Source organism: Zea mays, chromosome 7 (genome assembly GCF_902167145.1).
Source record: "Zea mays cultivar B73 chromosome 7, Zm-B73-REFERENCE-NAM-5.0, whole genome shotgun sequence".
Lineage (NCBI taxonomy): Eukaryota > Viridiplantae > Streptophyta > Magnoliopsida > Poales > Poaceae > Zea > Zea mays.
In genome coordinates, this window is record NC_050102.1 from 161,764,851 (window position 1) to 161,779,846 (window position 14,996).

Below are 14,996 nucleotides of genomic sequence, written 5' to 3' on the forward strand. Positions count from 1 at the left end.
ATCATGCAAAAGTAGCATTTGTGGATGCGACATACCATACGTGCCTGCTTTTTTTTTTCTCATGACGTGTGGGCTTGACTGACTGTCAGTGAGGTAGAGAAACATCGAATTTGTATAAAATATTTTGTTAAAATGTTTATGGTAAAATCGCTTTACTGTAGATCTTGGTGTACGGTGTACCTAAAATTCATAATTCATAGTTACATTTTTTTATTAGCGGAGGTCTACCAAACACTCACAGCGTGAGGAGTTCGAAAGAAAGGGAGAAAATGTTATGCTTGCTTGCCTTGAGGGAAGCGTCGCCGTCTGCCCACACCCGCACCGCACCCAACCGCAGCGGAGCCGGGAGCCGAAGGCCGAGGGTATTCTTCCTTCGCCGCTAAGCACGCCTCCTCTCCACAGGCAGCCGACCCAGGGGAAGCGTCGCCGTCTGCCCCCACCCCGAATCTGATGCTTCATCGATTGGTTCTAATCCTCACTACCTCCATATTCATGCACGAGATTGCGCGTGATTAGGAGCAGGGACCAATCATATTGAACTCAGATTTGGAGCGGAGCAGGAGGGGGAGCCATTGCCGGTGTTCTGATTGCTGCTGGAGGTCGAGGGATGGTAGGGGTGCTGTCGAATCGCGTGGATCGGGACGACCTCAAGGCCGGGGATCACATCTACACTTGGCGGGCCGCCTACATCTACGCCCACCACGGTACGCCTCTGCTGTTATTTCCCATCATTGCCTTGTTATCAAATCGAAGAGCCACTAAATTTGGATCTCATTTCGAACGTTACTGACTGCAGCAGCAAGTGATTAATAAGATTACTAAATCCATTGAGTTACATAGGCACTCCTAGCGTTACTGATGGGCAAACACCATCGCCTTGCGCGCAGAAGTAACAAAAGCAATTTTTGGCGTGGTGGCTCAGTGTTGGGGCGTAAATGAAACCTTTTTGCAAAAATCTGAAGGCCATGCGTTTTTGCTTGCTGTCTATCAAGGCATTCCATTCCTCTAATTATCACCCTGCTTCACCAGAATTGTGTTTTTAGATAATCTTCGCCATATGCTATTTGTACAAAAAGATCGCCAAACATAGTATAACCAGTCCGGAATTTAGGGGGTGTTTGGTTTGAGTAATCACTTCATCCAAAATATGGTGGTGCATCATGGGTCCATTTCTCAAATTTGATGGGATGGCCTCATTCCTCATATTAGTACTAACTAAATAACTATAAGGAATGAGATGATGATGAATCAACTCAATCCATTCCACAGACCAAACAAAAAAGTGAGGAGCGAGAAGACGACGGACTAGATCATTCCTCAAACCAAACAGCCTATTAGAACATGGCCTAGTTCCACGTTCCGGGAACTCGTTCCCAAATGAGGAACAGGAGCATTGTGGAACATCGCTCCAAACCCAGTGTGAACATGACCCAGATCAAAGGTACTCTCTCCGTTCTTTTTTATTTATCGCGTTTTAGTTCAAAAATGAACTAGCGGGCGACATATATCCTAGAAAGGAGGTAGTACTAACTACTAAGTAGAGGAACCAAACCGGGAGTTCATGGACCTGTTTGTCTGCCTGCACTTGCTGGGAAATTGACCTATGGATACACTTCCTTCTGTTTGTTTGCCTGAATGGAACAGTGGACAGGCCCACACGCTTAACAAAGCGCCCAAAACCTGGCTCCAGGGAAACAAAATTGGATCTCGTTTTTTCTTGGCCTGGCTTGCATGCTGCAGCCTTAGGCCACGTGATGGAGCTGTGTTGGAGGCCTGGGTCCATGCTTCAGAATCTGTTCGTGCTGTTCCATCTGGTGCAGCTCAAACAAACAACACAAGTTGCACCATTTGCACCTGTTCTAACAAATCTTGGTTCAGTTCGGATAGTAAGGCCACCTTGGTCCAGGCAAACAAACAGGCCCTAGGCTGCTCACAACAGCGCATATTCCTCTTTTTTTATCATGCATTTAGATTCTATGCCATGTTTTGTTTGTGTAAATACCAATCTACAATGGAATAAGTTCATACCGGTTGTCTCAACATGCATTACCAAAATGGAATAGGCCCCTCGTTCCGATTATACTAGGTCCTCCTTTTTGTTTGGGCTTCCTGAGAGCTTTTAGACCTTTCAGAAGCCAAAAAACTTCCAGATGCCAAAAGCCAGAAGCTCACAATGACTTTTGGTTTATGGGAGCTGTTTGTTTATTGGAAAGTCCAAAGCTCAAACAAACAGAACCTAGGTATGTGTTCTATCTCCCAAAGGAACAATGCAAATAGGTATACCCCTTTGTGCTAAGGTTTATAAAAGTGACGTCCCATGCCCCCTTCCTTGACCCCAACATTTTAGGAGCCCTGGCTGCTAATGGTAGGAGGCCATTGATGAAAAAGGCATGGGAAAGCTTGAACCCGACTCCGATTATGATGAGTATTAGTGCATTTGGTATTTTTGGGGAGTTATAATTTTCTTGGAGCCTAAAGCAATCGGGAGTCCATTGGTGAAAACGGTCTTTTCATTTGTGAAAGCTTGAACGTTTCTTTAATCTTTAGTAATGAATACAAGTGCAACTGAAATTCATGGAAGCCATACATTTGTGTATTATGCTATTTGCAATTTCATAGAGCCAAGTTTGCTCCACCCATAAATACATATATTTCATAATAGCGTCATCGGACCATAGATCTATCCTGGCATGGCATAACCATTAACCAGATAATAGCAACCTCTCATGTTCTGAAGAAAATGGCGCGAATGTAAACTCTCCCTCTAGGTGACTTTTGTGCACTAGATCTATCCTGGCATGGCATAACCATTAACCAGATAAAGGAACTTGTGCACTTGTTTTGCTCTTACTAGGTGACTTTTGTGGTACATTATCAGGAATATATGCTGGAGATGGCATGGTTATCCATTTTACAAGGGCAGCTGGACATGAGATTGGAACAGGAACATTCTTGGACTGGTTCCTTTATAGCTCCTCTCCGGCAGCAACTGAGGGTCCTCCCTGCCAGAAATGTGGGCACCTAGTCAAGTCCGATGGGGTCATCACCTCTTGCCTCGATTGCTTCTTAGATGGGGGCAGCCTGTACCTCTTTGACTACGCTGTGTCGCCTGCTTTCTTCCTCGCCAAAGCACGGGGAGGAACGTGCACCCTGGCTGCCTCTGACCCCAGTGACGTTGTGATCCACCGTGCACGGTACCTCCTGGACAATGGGTTTGGCATGTACTCCCTGTTCAAGAACAACTGCGAGGACTTCGCCATATACTGCAAGACTGGGCTGCTTGTGGAGACCGCTTTCAGTGTTGGCCGTAGCGGGCAACTTGCGTCTCTGACTGCTGCCTTCAGCGCCGTGGCCTCGTCCCCCTTGCGTTTCCTGACAACCAGTGCTGGTGGCCTGGCAATTGTGACCAGCGGCATGTACTGTGTCGGGCGGTATGTGTCGGATATTGGTGTCCGGCGTGATGTTGTCAAGGTCCCTGTCGAAAGGCTTGTGGAGCAGAATGTTACTTGGATTCCTCAGTGTGTGGCTACAGAGACAGATATCGCGGCAGGAGCACCGCAGCAGCAGTTGGAGGTTCCTTGTGCGGTTGCCGAGGAAGCATCCGTTATACAGCCCGCGGCACCGTGATCCATTGCTGAAATGTCATCATGTACCAGGTGTTGGCATGAGACAGGACAACTGGAACTACGTACTTGTGTGGAAGTACATGTAATGATGTATCTGGTGGTGTTATGCAATCCATTGCTGCTGCTGCTAATGTTGCAAGCAATGATGATGATGATGGATGTGGTTCCATGACCGCTATTATTACAGAATTGAGAAGACCTGTATTTGCCCTTGATGATTAATGATTTCTGTTATACAGTTGCTTATGGATGCATCTGATTGTGCATTTTCCGAGTCGCCATACATTAGCAATCTTGACACGCTCTTCACTCAGTCCAAAACCACAACTTATATCTAGATTAAAGTAAGCATCACGAGCAATTCTCTTGGAATAGCGCAAAATGAACTGATTCTAGACGTTGCAGTGTACGCCCCTTCAGGGCTTGTTCGGTTCTACATCCATATGGATTGAGTGAGTTTCAATCCCTAGTAAGTCAAAATCTCCTTCAATCCGTATCAATCCCCTCCAATCTATATGGATTGAAAGACCTCAACTTGATTTCATTTTACAACAGATATTTTAACCAGGCTTGGTGGCCGGAGATCATCAGAGCACAAATCTGGTCGGACTTGAAACCGTAACATTCGAATCGAAATTCTAGTTCTTATTAATATTATTCCACTTGACCAAAGTGATGTGGCATCAGCAACATAACGACCTTTGGAATGAGCTAGTGTACAAAATACATACACCATCGTGGCCATTTAACAATTGCATTTTAAAATTACTTTAGTTAATTCCAACAGCATTTGAGGCCATGCAAACGTAACCAATTAAACTATAGCTCTTCCAACGGCACCGCCGAAGTTTGGAACCATATTCTTTGTCGATGGCATTCCAGCAACAACGCCCTCCTCGATGCCACATTCATTTTTGCCCCTTATGATCTTGAAGTATCCATCCTGTAAAGCATTGCCCGGTAGAATTATTAAGGATTAATTAAAAAGATATGATACTAAGTTTCAAGGCGTCACTGTTATTTTTTGAACTTACATCGCCCCAGCCTCTATTCCACTGATTTGCCAGAAGCTGCAAAGACGAAAAGATCATACAAAACAACTTAGGGCCTCACCGTTTGATAATGTACAGAACAAAATATGGATATAGAACAACATACCCAGTAATCCTCTCCAGCATCACTGGTTCCCCATCCAATCAACTTGACGGCATGGCCACCCATAATGCCACCGGTGATGTGCTTGTACACTCCAGATTTGTAGTGTGCGAAATCCTTGACAGATTTTTCATTGTCGAATCAGAAAAAAAAATAAAGTTTCTTTCCGCTAAAATGATATATTTTCTAAGACTATGAATGATCCCAAAGCATGTTACTATATATACCAGATTTGTTTTTTGGCTTGTGTTTCTCTTGTTCCGCTTTTGTCATGTCCTTACTAACCTTTTATTTAGATAATAGTCTTTGTAAGTTTTTGTATGGAATGTTTGTCCTCTAAAAGTACTAGCAGTATCTGCACCCCATAGTCCTTCATAACGTCTCAGCTACACAAAATCTGTTGACAAAATGCATGGAGAACTTGAGACAAAGCAGCTGGACATTACCTCGTAAACTGTGAAAGCAACTTCTACAGGACCATTTTTGTAGACCTCTGCCATTATGTCATGTGGATCTGAATTTATTCTGTACGCATCAATGCTGAAATGCTTCTTTTCCTGCCAAACTTGGTTCTGCTCCTTGCATTTCTTTTCACACTTTGGTGTAGGATAAGCAGGTTCGCATCCAGGATGCTTGCAACCGACCGGGTCGAAGTATGGATCACACTGCAACATAGAGCAAAGTTAATCGCATCTTTGTATACCATGCTGATTTTTTCATGATGGTTATCAGCTATACTCTGAATACAAAAGGAGATCAACTTATTTTGCAAACTGTAAATCAAACCAAATGTTGAGATCAACTTATTAGAGTGTAACTTTCATGATGGTGTATTTATACCATGTTGGGATAACTCTTACAACCATACAGAAACAGCTGAAGATTATAAATTGCTCGTACCAAGACTAGGTTGTTCAAATTTACACTCTAATTAATCATTATAACATTTAGCAAAATGAAGTCAGTGCTGCATAGACTAACTCAACATATCATGCGTTAGTAATTCATCTGCCATTCAGTTTCCACAAAATCAGTTTGAGATATGCAGTATATCACTTGTTTGATGTAGGATCATAAAAGTCTTAGAACTAGTAGGATTGCTGCTGAAGCATACAGAGAAATTCAAGTGATGGAAAGAAGAAAATTACACGAATAGACCTATACCTCATCCGTAACAACACCATTTTGAACAAAGTAGCGCCATGCCTCTATAGGATAGCCTCCATCACACCCATCGCCGCACATAAAACCGCAGCATGCCAGTAGGTCATTGACTGAAAGTAAAATGCTCTGCAAGTAAAAGACAACAGCTTGGTTATGTGAGAAAAAGGACAAAGCATGCCTTTATAATATTTTGTTAAAAAAACTATGAGAACAGCAATGTCTTCTGTATCCACTCGCCATGTTGAGGTGAATGCAAAAACGGTCCTGGAGGCACTCCACAGCACCAAAAGCCCAACAAGAGCCACAGTGACCCTGTTGTCATCAGACAAGACATTATACTACAAGCATGTTGCATCGCTCTTTTAGGCACTAATAATATATGCTAGACTGTTGAACTTACTTGATCTGCTCATGAAGATCAGGGTTATCCAGGATTGAAAAATTCAAACAAGAAATGAGTATCCATCGGGCAACTAAAATAGATATACAGCTAAAATGCACCGAGTTAACCAAATAAACCTACCAAGTATGTTCCCAATTGTGCTGCAACGGGACCATGCAGATCTAGCGTCAAACTCTTTTGGAAGTTCCAGTGATCTTGAATAAGTTTTGACAGGAACATTGCTTAGTGCATTCTGTGGTGCTGGTTTCACTCCAAGTATGTGCTTAAATTGCGCAATCTGCAATGAAAAGGCGAAAAGGATAGTTTTGAGGTCACTGAAATAAGAGAAGATAGATGATGCTTTTACAAGTTTACGGATGCAATCAACAGGAGGTGTTGTCACTTACGGTATAGTTTGAAAAGTAAGGATTACGTGAGGCTGTCCACCCAGCACTGGGATGGTTGTTGACTGTCTCAATGATGTCCTCCTGTGACAGTACACATGTTATACCATGAGTAATTGTACAAACATGGAAACTAGGTTGATTTGAGGGGTATAAGAAGATGCTTCTTAAAAAAACCTGGATGATTCTCATGTGATTGTCTCCATTGCCAACTCCAAGTACCTGCGCAGACATATACATATGTGATTACTAGAAGATACCCCGCGTGTTGCTTCAGGGATTGCTTAGAATCTGGAATGAAATTAAACGGAGATGATATGGATAGATTGCAATTAAGAGGTTGGAAGTTAGTGAGACGACATGGCTATTATTGAGAGATGGTGTGGATAGTTAGTGGAGATGGTGTAAATAGCTGCATACTGAGAGACTTGTAGCGGGGATTAACTTTATAAGAGATATAGATAGATATACAGATAGATAGATATAGTATAGATATGCCTTCATTGACCCCACCCATTGGCTTGAAATAGTACGCAGGCTGCAGATAGTTCAACCTTGAGGCCTTGTTCTCAATCCACATGTATTGGGATAGATTAGGGGCTTGTCGTTTTGCTCTCAATCTATGTGAATTGGGTAGGATTGAGTGAAATACTAAACAAGTTAAAATCTTTCATAATTTTTTTCCAATCTCATCCAATTTATATGAGATAGGAATAACCGAATAAGGCCTAGAGTGGAACTTAAAGCTAATTTATATCCAAATTCACTTGGATGGAGGTGGATACGAGATCCAAAAAAAGCCCGAAGGGAGACACCGGTTCAAAATCTTAGGATTCTTGTATTAATATATAAGGTCGTCTGCAGCAGTCTATCCATAGTTTATCCAAATCCAAAAACATTGTTTTGTAATGTTCTGTACTATAGATTGCAGTGTTCGCAGAATATAGTTTGAATATGATTATGAGGATAGATAAGCTACTGGAGATAGCCGCCTAAGGAAAATTTTCGATCACCGGAAAGAGTGGATCTGTGGCCGGAACTTGTAATCGGATACCATCCCACACGCGAAGAATTAAACATGGTTGATGCGAAGAATTAAACATGGCTGGTTTTGCTCGGTTATATGCTAGTGCTCAGGTAACAGTTAGTATTGCCTTAGCAGTGTTCCTTCACAGTTCACAGCAAGCAAGGAGGGCAGCTAAAGAGACGGGAGTGGAGCAGGATGCGGACCTGAGGGGCGGCAGCAGCAGAGACGAGGAGGAGCGCAAGCAGCAGTTCGCCGCCCATCTTGCTCTAGTTCCCCCTTTCGCTTGGTCCTCCCCCTCCCCCTGCAGCAGCACAGAGGAACACGAGATGGAATCGAATAAGTGGGGCGGGCGGGCGCCGAGCAGGAAGGCAGGATCGGATCAGAACAAGCTCCAGGCCCGAGTACAGTACACAAGCGAGATCGAAATCATGGAATGAGCTTGGAGCTGTCGATCCAGTACCTTGTTCTCGAAGCCTGCTTGCTTCGCTTCTCCTCTTCTTCGGCCAACGCCAATTGAAGTACTCCACACTACTACACTAGTGTGTGTATTATATATATAGAATAATAGGGGGTGGGGGGCGTGGGTTTGGGTATAGGAGTCTTGTGATTGCGATGTGATGCTGACTAAATTAATGGCAAAGCGCCGCAAGGAGGCAGCAGATATTTTTTTTTCCCTTCCTCTCTCTCTTCTCTCTGTGTCTCCGGTGGTGACGCCCATTGTGGTGGGTGGCCCATCACGCGGCTCGGTGTGCCTTGCGTGCTGCCGTTGGCAACCTCGCGCGCGCCACGACGGTGGTTACAAACAACCGTATATTTAATCTTCGCCTCACGTAGCAGCTACGAACGTTACCAGACCTGATTGAGCAGTGACCGTCTTGCTTGGCTGCTTGCTACCGTGTCCCAGACGACTCTGTTACCCTTCGCTTGCCTCCGCTGCTAGCCTATCTGTATACTCGACCAACTTTAGACCTGAACTGCTGGTGGTCATGTTAGGCTGTACGTATAGGTGTACATTCGGACCGCCCGGCCCGGCCCGGCCCAAGCCCGAAAAGGCCCGTATTGTTTGAATTTCGGGCCGTGCCGGGCCGGCCCATGGGCCTCGCCCTCGGCCTATGGCCCGGCCCGTAATTGCTTAAACGTGCCGGGCTTATTTCGGGCGGCCCGAAATTATAAAAGCCCGAAATTCAATTTTTGGCCCGAAATTCACATTACGGCCCTAAATTCAACAAAATAATAAAAGAAATAAAAGATAAGACAAATAAATTTGAACAAAATCAAACTTAATATTTGTATTAATGTTACCACAGCTATGCAATGACTACCTTGTTTATAAATCATTTTGTTAGAAGAAAAAAAGAGTATAATCAGCTCTATACAAAGTTCGTAAGTTCAGTTTATTGTCTAATGTTCATAACAAAAGTAAAATTACATCACACACTCTAATTCAAAGATAAAAAAAACATCTAACTAGTATTATCTCTAGCTTTGTGTTCTTTATCAAGTATATGAAAGTGTGGAATGAAGTGTGTTTTAATAAATATATGGGCCTTTTCGTGCCTCTATATGGGCCTTTTCGTGCCTGCCTTAAAAGGGCCGTGCTCGTGCCCGCCCATGGGCCGTGACCTCGGCCCAAACCCGGCCCGATATAACGGGCCGTGCCGGCCCGGCACTAAATTATTTCGGGTCGTGCCGTGCCTGGGCCGTGCTTTTTTTTCCGTGCTTCGGGCCGGCCCATCAGGCCCGGCCCAAATGTACACCTATAGCTGTACGTTACAAACGGTGTAAAATAGAACATTTGTATAGCAGACGACACCATTTACAAAGTGAAGTTTAAAATAGATAATGATATACATGATACGATAGGGTAATTGTTGCAGTCTTGCAGATAGTCTTAGATCGTGTCCAGCATATTATGTATATAACCGTGTATATGCGCGTGTAAAACACTGTGACAACACTATTTGCAAAGTGGAATTTTAAATAGAGAATATGAGAGAAGGTGAGATATAAGAGCTGCTGAAGATAGACTTACAAGTAGCATCGACAAAACTACAAGTTCATCGTGGATGGCGTACATTGCTTCAAATATAGGTAAAACTACAAGTTCATCATGGAAGGCGTACATTGCTTCAAATATAGGCGGTGTTAACATACTTACATCCTGTTTGGTAATCCCTATCACATAGTATCGTAATTTCGGAAATCGGGGGACAATAAGATTTATGTTCAGTGGAGAATGCTAGAACGAACTCACTCTCAATAGTGAATCGTTGGGATTCCACGAGAGATATGAGACACGAGGTTTATACTGGTTCGAGTTCGTACCCTACTCCAGTGTAGTGCTAAATCGTAGTATTGCTTTGAGCGTGTTACAATAAACGTGCTTGTGTATCTAAGAAAAAAGAGAGCCAGCCTTTATAGCTCAAGGGCAGGACCTCACAGAGGCGACTTGTTCTCTACACGTATGTGGACGATCTGTTGCCCCGGTCTGACGTAGCGCTCCTGATGCAGTCCGTAGGGTCATGCGTAGCCGTACTCCTGGTATGGCGTATCGTCTCGCTCATTCATCGTAAGGGTCCTTGTAGCGAGTCCTCTACTGACATCTTTGTGGTAGTGCATGGCGGGTCCCGCAGGTCAGCCCCCATGGTGCGTCCATGTGTAGCGCAGCTGAAAGTCGCCTAGAGGGGGGGTGAATAGGGCGAAACTGAAATTTACAAATATAAACACAACTACAAGCCGGGTTAGCGTTAGTAATAAAGAAATGAGTCCGCGAGAGAGGGTGGAAAACAAATCGCAACCAAATGGAGAGTGTGACACGCGGATTTGTTTTACCGAGGTTCGGTTCTTGCAAACCTACTCCCCGTTGAGGAGGCCACAAAGGCCGGGTCTCTTTCAACCCTTCCCTCTCTCAAACGATCCACGGATCGAGTGAGCTTTCTTTTCTCAATCACTTGGAACACAAAGTTCCTACAAGGATCACCACAAGATTGGTGTCTCTTGCCTTAATTACAAGTGAGTTTGATCGCAATGAAAGAATCAAGAAAGCACGATTAAAAAGCCAAGCAACAAGAGCGACAAATGACACACGGATCACTTTCTCTCTCAAGCCACTAATCACTAATGATCTCTTATCTCAATAGTGAAACTTGGAGAGATGGAGGCTTTGAATGTGTCTTGGAATGGATTGCTAGCTCTTGTATTGAATGTTGAAGGTTGGAATGCTTGGATGTAGTGAATGGAGGTGGTTGGGGTTGTATTTATAGCCACCAACCACTTCCTAGCCGTTGGGCCATTCTGCTGAGCGCGGACGGTCCGCGAGCCAGGTCCGGACGGTCCGCCCCTGTAGATCAACGGCTGAAAATGCAACGGTCAGCAGTAACGGCTATATCAACGGCTATATTGCATTTAATGCGTCGTCAGATGTCAGACAGAGCCAGTCGCGGACGGTCCGGTCGTGCACCCCGGACGGTCCGCGAGGCCCCCTATAATTCATTTCTCCGAACCCGTCACCTTCGGGTTTTTCGGTTTCTTACCGACCGGACGGTCCGCGCCTGAGGCCGGACGGTCCGCGCGAGGGCTCGGACGGTCTTCGCTTTTCCTCCGGACAGTCTGTAGTGGAAACTTGTGTTTTTGCATTGGTTCTGTCCGAGGGTCATTCTTCTGTCGCGGACGGTCCGCCGCAGGGACCCGGACGGTCCGCGCTTGGCCTGTTTTTCCAAAAAGCTTCTCCTGTCCGGAATAATCTACGGTATTCCGGACAGTCGAATTAGTATAGTTGTAGATGAACCTTTGGCACCTGTAGAACGTATAATCTAGAGCAAACTAGTTAGTTCATCAATTTGTGTTGGGCAATTCAACCACCAAAATAATTTAGGAACTAGGTGTAAGCCTAATTCCCTTTCAATCTCCCCCTTTTTGGTGATTGATGCCAACACAAACCAAAGCAAATATAAAAGTGCATAATTGAACTAGTTTGCATAATGTAAGTGCAAAGGTTGCTTGGAATTGAGTCAATATAAATACTTACAAAATATGCATGAATTGTTTCTTTCTTATATAACATTTTGGACCACGCTTGCACCACATGTTTTTGCAAACTCTTTTGTAAATCCTTTTCAAAGTTCTTTTTGCAAATAGTCAAAGGTAAATGAATAAGATTTTGAGAAGCATTTTCAAGATTGAGAAGCATTTTCAAGATTTGAAATTTTTTCCCCCTGTTTCAAATGCTTTTCCTTTGACGAACAAAACTCCCCCTAAATGAAATCCTCCTCTTAGTGTTCAAGAGGGTTTTGATATGCCTTTTTGAAATGCTACTTTCTTCCCCCTTTTTTTTGAACACAATAGGATACCAATTGAAAATATTCAACACTAAGTTTTTGAAATTGGTGGTGGTGGTGCGGTCCTTTTGCTTTGGGCTCATTTCTCCCCCTTTTTGGCATGAATCGCCAAAAACGGAATCATTAGAGCCCTCGAAGTGCTATCTTCCTCATTTGGTCATAAATAAATGAGTTAAGATTATACCAAAGACGAAGTCCTTTTGCTTGGTGCTCATGTTTTCTCCTCCTAGAACGGAGAGTTGCTTGGAGCGACGGCGAAGGATGAGTTACGTAGTGGAAGCCTTTGTCTTCGCCGAAGACTCCAATTCCCTTTCAATACACCTATGACTTGATTTGAAATATACTTGACGACACATTAGTCATAGCATATGAAAGAGATATGATCTAAGGTATATAAATGGGCTATGTGTGCAATCTAGCAAAAGAAGTTCCTAGAATCAAGAATATTGAGCTCATGCCTAAGTTTGTTAAAAGATTGTTCATCAAGAGGCTTGGTAAAGATATCGGCTAATTGATCTTTAGTGTTAATGTAAGAAATCTCGATATCTCCCTTTTGTTGGTGATCCCTAAGAAAATGATACCGAATGGCTATGTGCTTAGTGCGGCTGTGCTCGACGGGATTGTCGGCCATTTTGATTGCACTCTCATTATCACATAGCAAAGGGACTTTGGTTAATTTGTAACCATAGTCCCGCAGGGTTTGCCTCATCCAAAGCAATTGCGCGCAACAATGGCCTGCGGCAATATACTCGGCTTCGGCGGTGGAAAGAGCGACCGAATTTTGCTTCTTTGAAGCCCAAGACACCAAGGATCTTCCCAAGAACTGGCAAGTCCCCGATGTGCTCTTCCTATTGATTTTGCACCCCGCCCAATCGGCATCCGAATAACCAATCAAATCAAATGTGGATCCCCTAGGATACCAAAGCCCAAACTTAGGAGTATAAGCCAAATATCTCAAGATTCGTTTTACGGCCGTAAGGTGAGCTTCCTTAGGGTCGGCTTGGAATCTTGCACACATGCAAACGGAAAGCATAATGTCCGGTCGAGATGCACATAAATAAAGCAATGAACCAATCATCGACCGGTATACCTTTTGATCCACGGACTTACCTCCCGTGTCGAGGTCGAGATGCCCATTAGTTCCCATGGGTGTCTTGATGGGTTTGGCATCCTTCATCCCAAACTTGGTTAGAATGTCTTGAGTGTACTTCGTTTGGCTAATGAAGGTGCCCTCTTGGAGTTGCTTGACTTGGAATCCTAGAAAATACTTCAACTCCCCCATCATCGACATCTCGAATTTCTGTGTCATGATCCTACTAAACTCTTCACATGTAGACTCGTTAGTAGACCCAAATATAATATCATCAACATAAATTTGGCATACAAACAAGTCATTTTCAAGAGTTTTAGTAAAGAGTGTAGGATCGGCCTTGCCGACTTTGAAGCCATTAGCAATAAGAAAATCTCTAAGGCATTCATACCATGCTCTTGGGGCTTGCTTGAGCCCATAAAGCGCCTTAGAGAGCTTATAGACATGGTTAGGATACTCACTGTCTTCAAAGCCGGGAGGTTGCTCAACATAGACCTCTTCCTTGATCGGTCCATTGAGGAAGGCACTTTTCACGTCCATTTGATAAAGCTTAAAGCCATGGTAAGTAGCATAGGCTAATAATATGCGAATTGACTCAAGCCTAGCTACGGGTGCATAGGTTTCACCGAAATCCAAACCTTCGACTTGGGAGTATCCTTTGGCCACAAGTCGAGCTTTGTTCCTTGTCACCACACCATGCTCATCTTGCTTGTTGCGGAAGACCCATTTGGTTCCTACAACATTTTGGTTAGGATGTGGAACTAAATGCCATACCTCATTTCTAGTGAAGTTGTTGAGCTCCTCTTGCATCGCCACCACCCAATCTGAATCTTGAAGTGCTTCCTCTACCCTGTGTGGCTCAATAGAGGAAACAAAAGAGTAATGTTCACAAAAATGAGCAACACGAGATCTAGTGGTTACCCCCTTATGAATATCGCCGAGGATGGTGTCGACGGGGTGATCTCGTTGGATTGCTTGGTGGACTCTTGGGTGTGGTGGCCTTTGCTCTTCTTCCTCCTTGTCTTCCTCATTTGCATCTCCCCCTTGATCAATGCCATCAACTTGAGGTGGCTCATTTGCTTGATCTTCTACTTCATCAACTCGAGCTTCATCCTCATTTTGAGTCGGTGGAGATGCTTGCATTGAGGAGGATGGTTGATCTTATGCATTTGGAGGCTCTTCGGATTCCTTAGGACACACATCCCCAATGGACATGTTCCTTAGCGCGATGCATGGAGCCTCTTCTTCACCTATCTCATCAAGATCAACTTGCTCTACTTGAGAGCCGTTAGTTTCATCAAACACAACGTCACATGAGACTTCAACTAGTCCAGTGGACTTGTTAAAGACCCTATATGCCCTTGTGTTTGAGTCATAACCAATTAAAAAGCCTTCTACAGTCTTAGGAGCAAATTTAGATTTTCTACCTCTTTTAACAAGAATAAAGCATTTGCTACCAAAGACTCTAAAATATGAAATGTTGGGCTTTTTACCGGTTAGGAGTTCATATGATGTCTTCTTGAGGATTCGGTGAAGATACAACCGGTTGATGGCGTAGCAGGCGGTGTTGACTGCCTCCGCCCAAAACCGATCCGAAGTCTTGTACTCATCAAGCATGGTTCTTGCCATGTCCAATAGAGTTCGATTCTTCCTCTCCACTACACCATTTTGTTGTGGAGTGTAGGGAGAAGAGAACTCATGCTTGATGCCCTCCTCCTCAAGGAAGCCTTTGATTTGTGAGTTCTTGAACTCCGTCCCGTTGTCGCTTCTAATTTTCTTGATCCTTAAGCCGAACTCATTTTGAGCCCGTC

The 14,996-nt window shown here is 44.0% G+C and overlaps 2 protein-coding genes across 6 annotated transcripts; one reads left to right on the plus strand and one right to left on the minus strand.

Moving 5' to 3' along the window:
* The first annotated feature begins 223 nt into the window (after positions 1 to 223).
* On the plus strand, positions 224 to 3,880 carry LOC100191352 (uncharacterized). 5 transcript variants are annotated; one of them, XM_020540268.3, is made up of 3 exons: positions 231 to 465; positions 545 to 704; positions 2,879 to 3,880. In XM_020540268.3, exons 1-3 carry the CDS (start codon positions 451 to 453, stop codon positions 3,625 to 3,627), a joined length of 924 nt encoding a protein of 307 aa, XP_020395857.1. In that variant the 5' UTR covers positions 231 to 450; the 3' UTR covers positions 3,628 to 3,880. The 5 variants fall into 5 exon arrangements, with proteins under 5 accessions (XP_020395856.1, XP_020395857.1, XP_020395855.1 ...); XM_020540266.3 differs by having other exon boundaries at positions 248 to 465; positions 2,855 to 3,878; XM_035960338.1 differs by having other exon boundaries at positions 253 to 465; positions 561 to 704; positions 2,879 to 3,878.
* A 276-nt stretch (positions 3,881 to 4,156) lies between these two features.
* On the minus strand, positions 4,157 to 8,452 carry LOC100283781 (uncharacterized). The gene is made up of 12 exons (NM_001156680.2): positions 8,219 to 8,452; positions 7,962 to 8,059; positions 6,909 to 6,953; positions 6,735 to 6,815; positions 6,469 to 6,625; positions 6,346 to 6,350; positions 6,183 to 6,257; positions 5,946 to 6,071; positions 5,228 to 5,446; positions 4,785 to 4,898; positions 4,661 to 4,696; positions 4,157 to 4,569 (listed from the first exon to the last, which is right to left on the minus strand). The coding sequence occupies exons 2-12, from the start codon at positions 8,016 to 8,018 to the stop codon at positions 4,441 to 4,443; spliced, it is 1,044 nt and encodes a 347-aa protein (NP_001150152.2). The 5' UTR covers positions 8,019 to 8,059; positions 8,219 to 8,452; the 3' UTR covers positions 4,157 to 4,440.
* Positions 8,453 to 14,996: the final 6,544 nt, after the last annotated feature.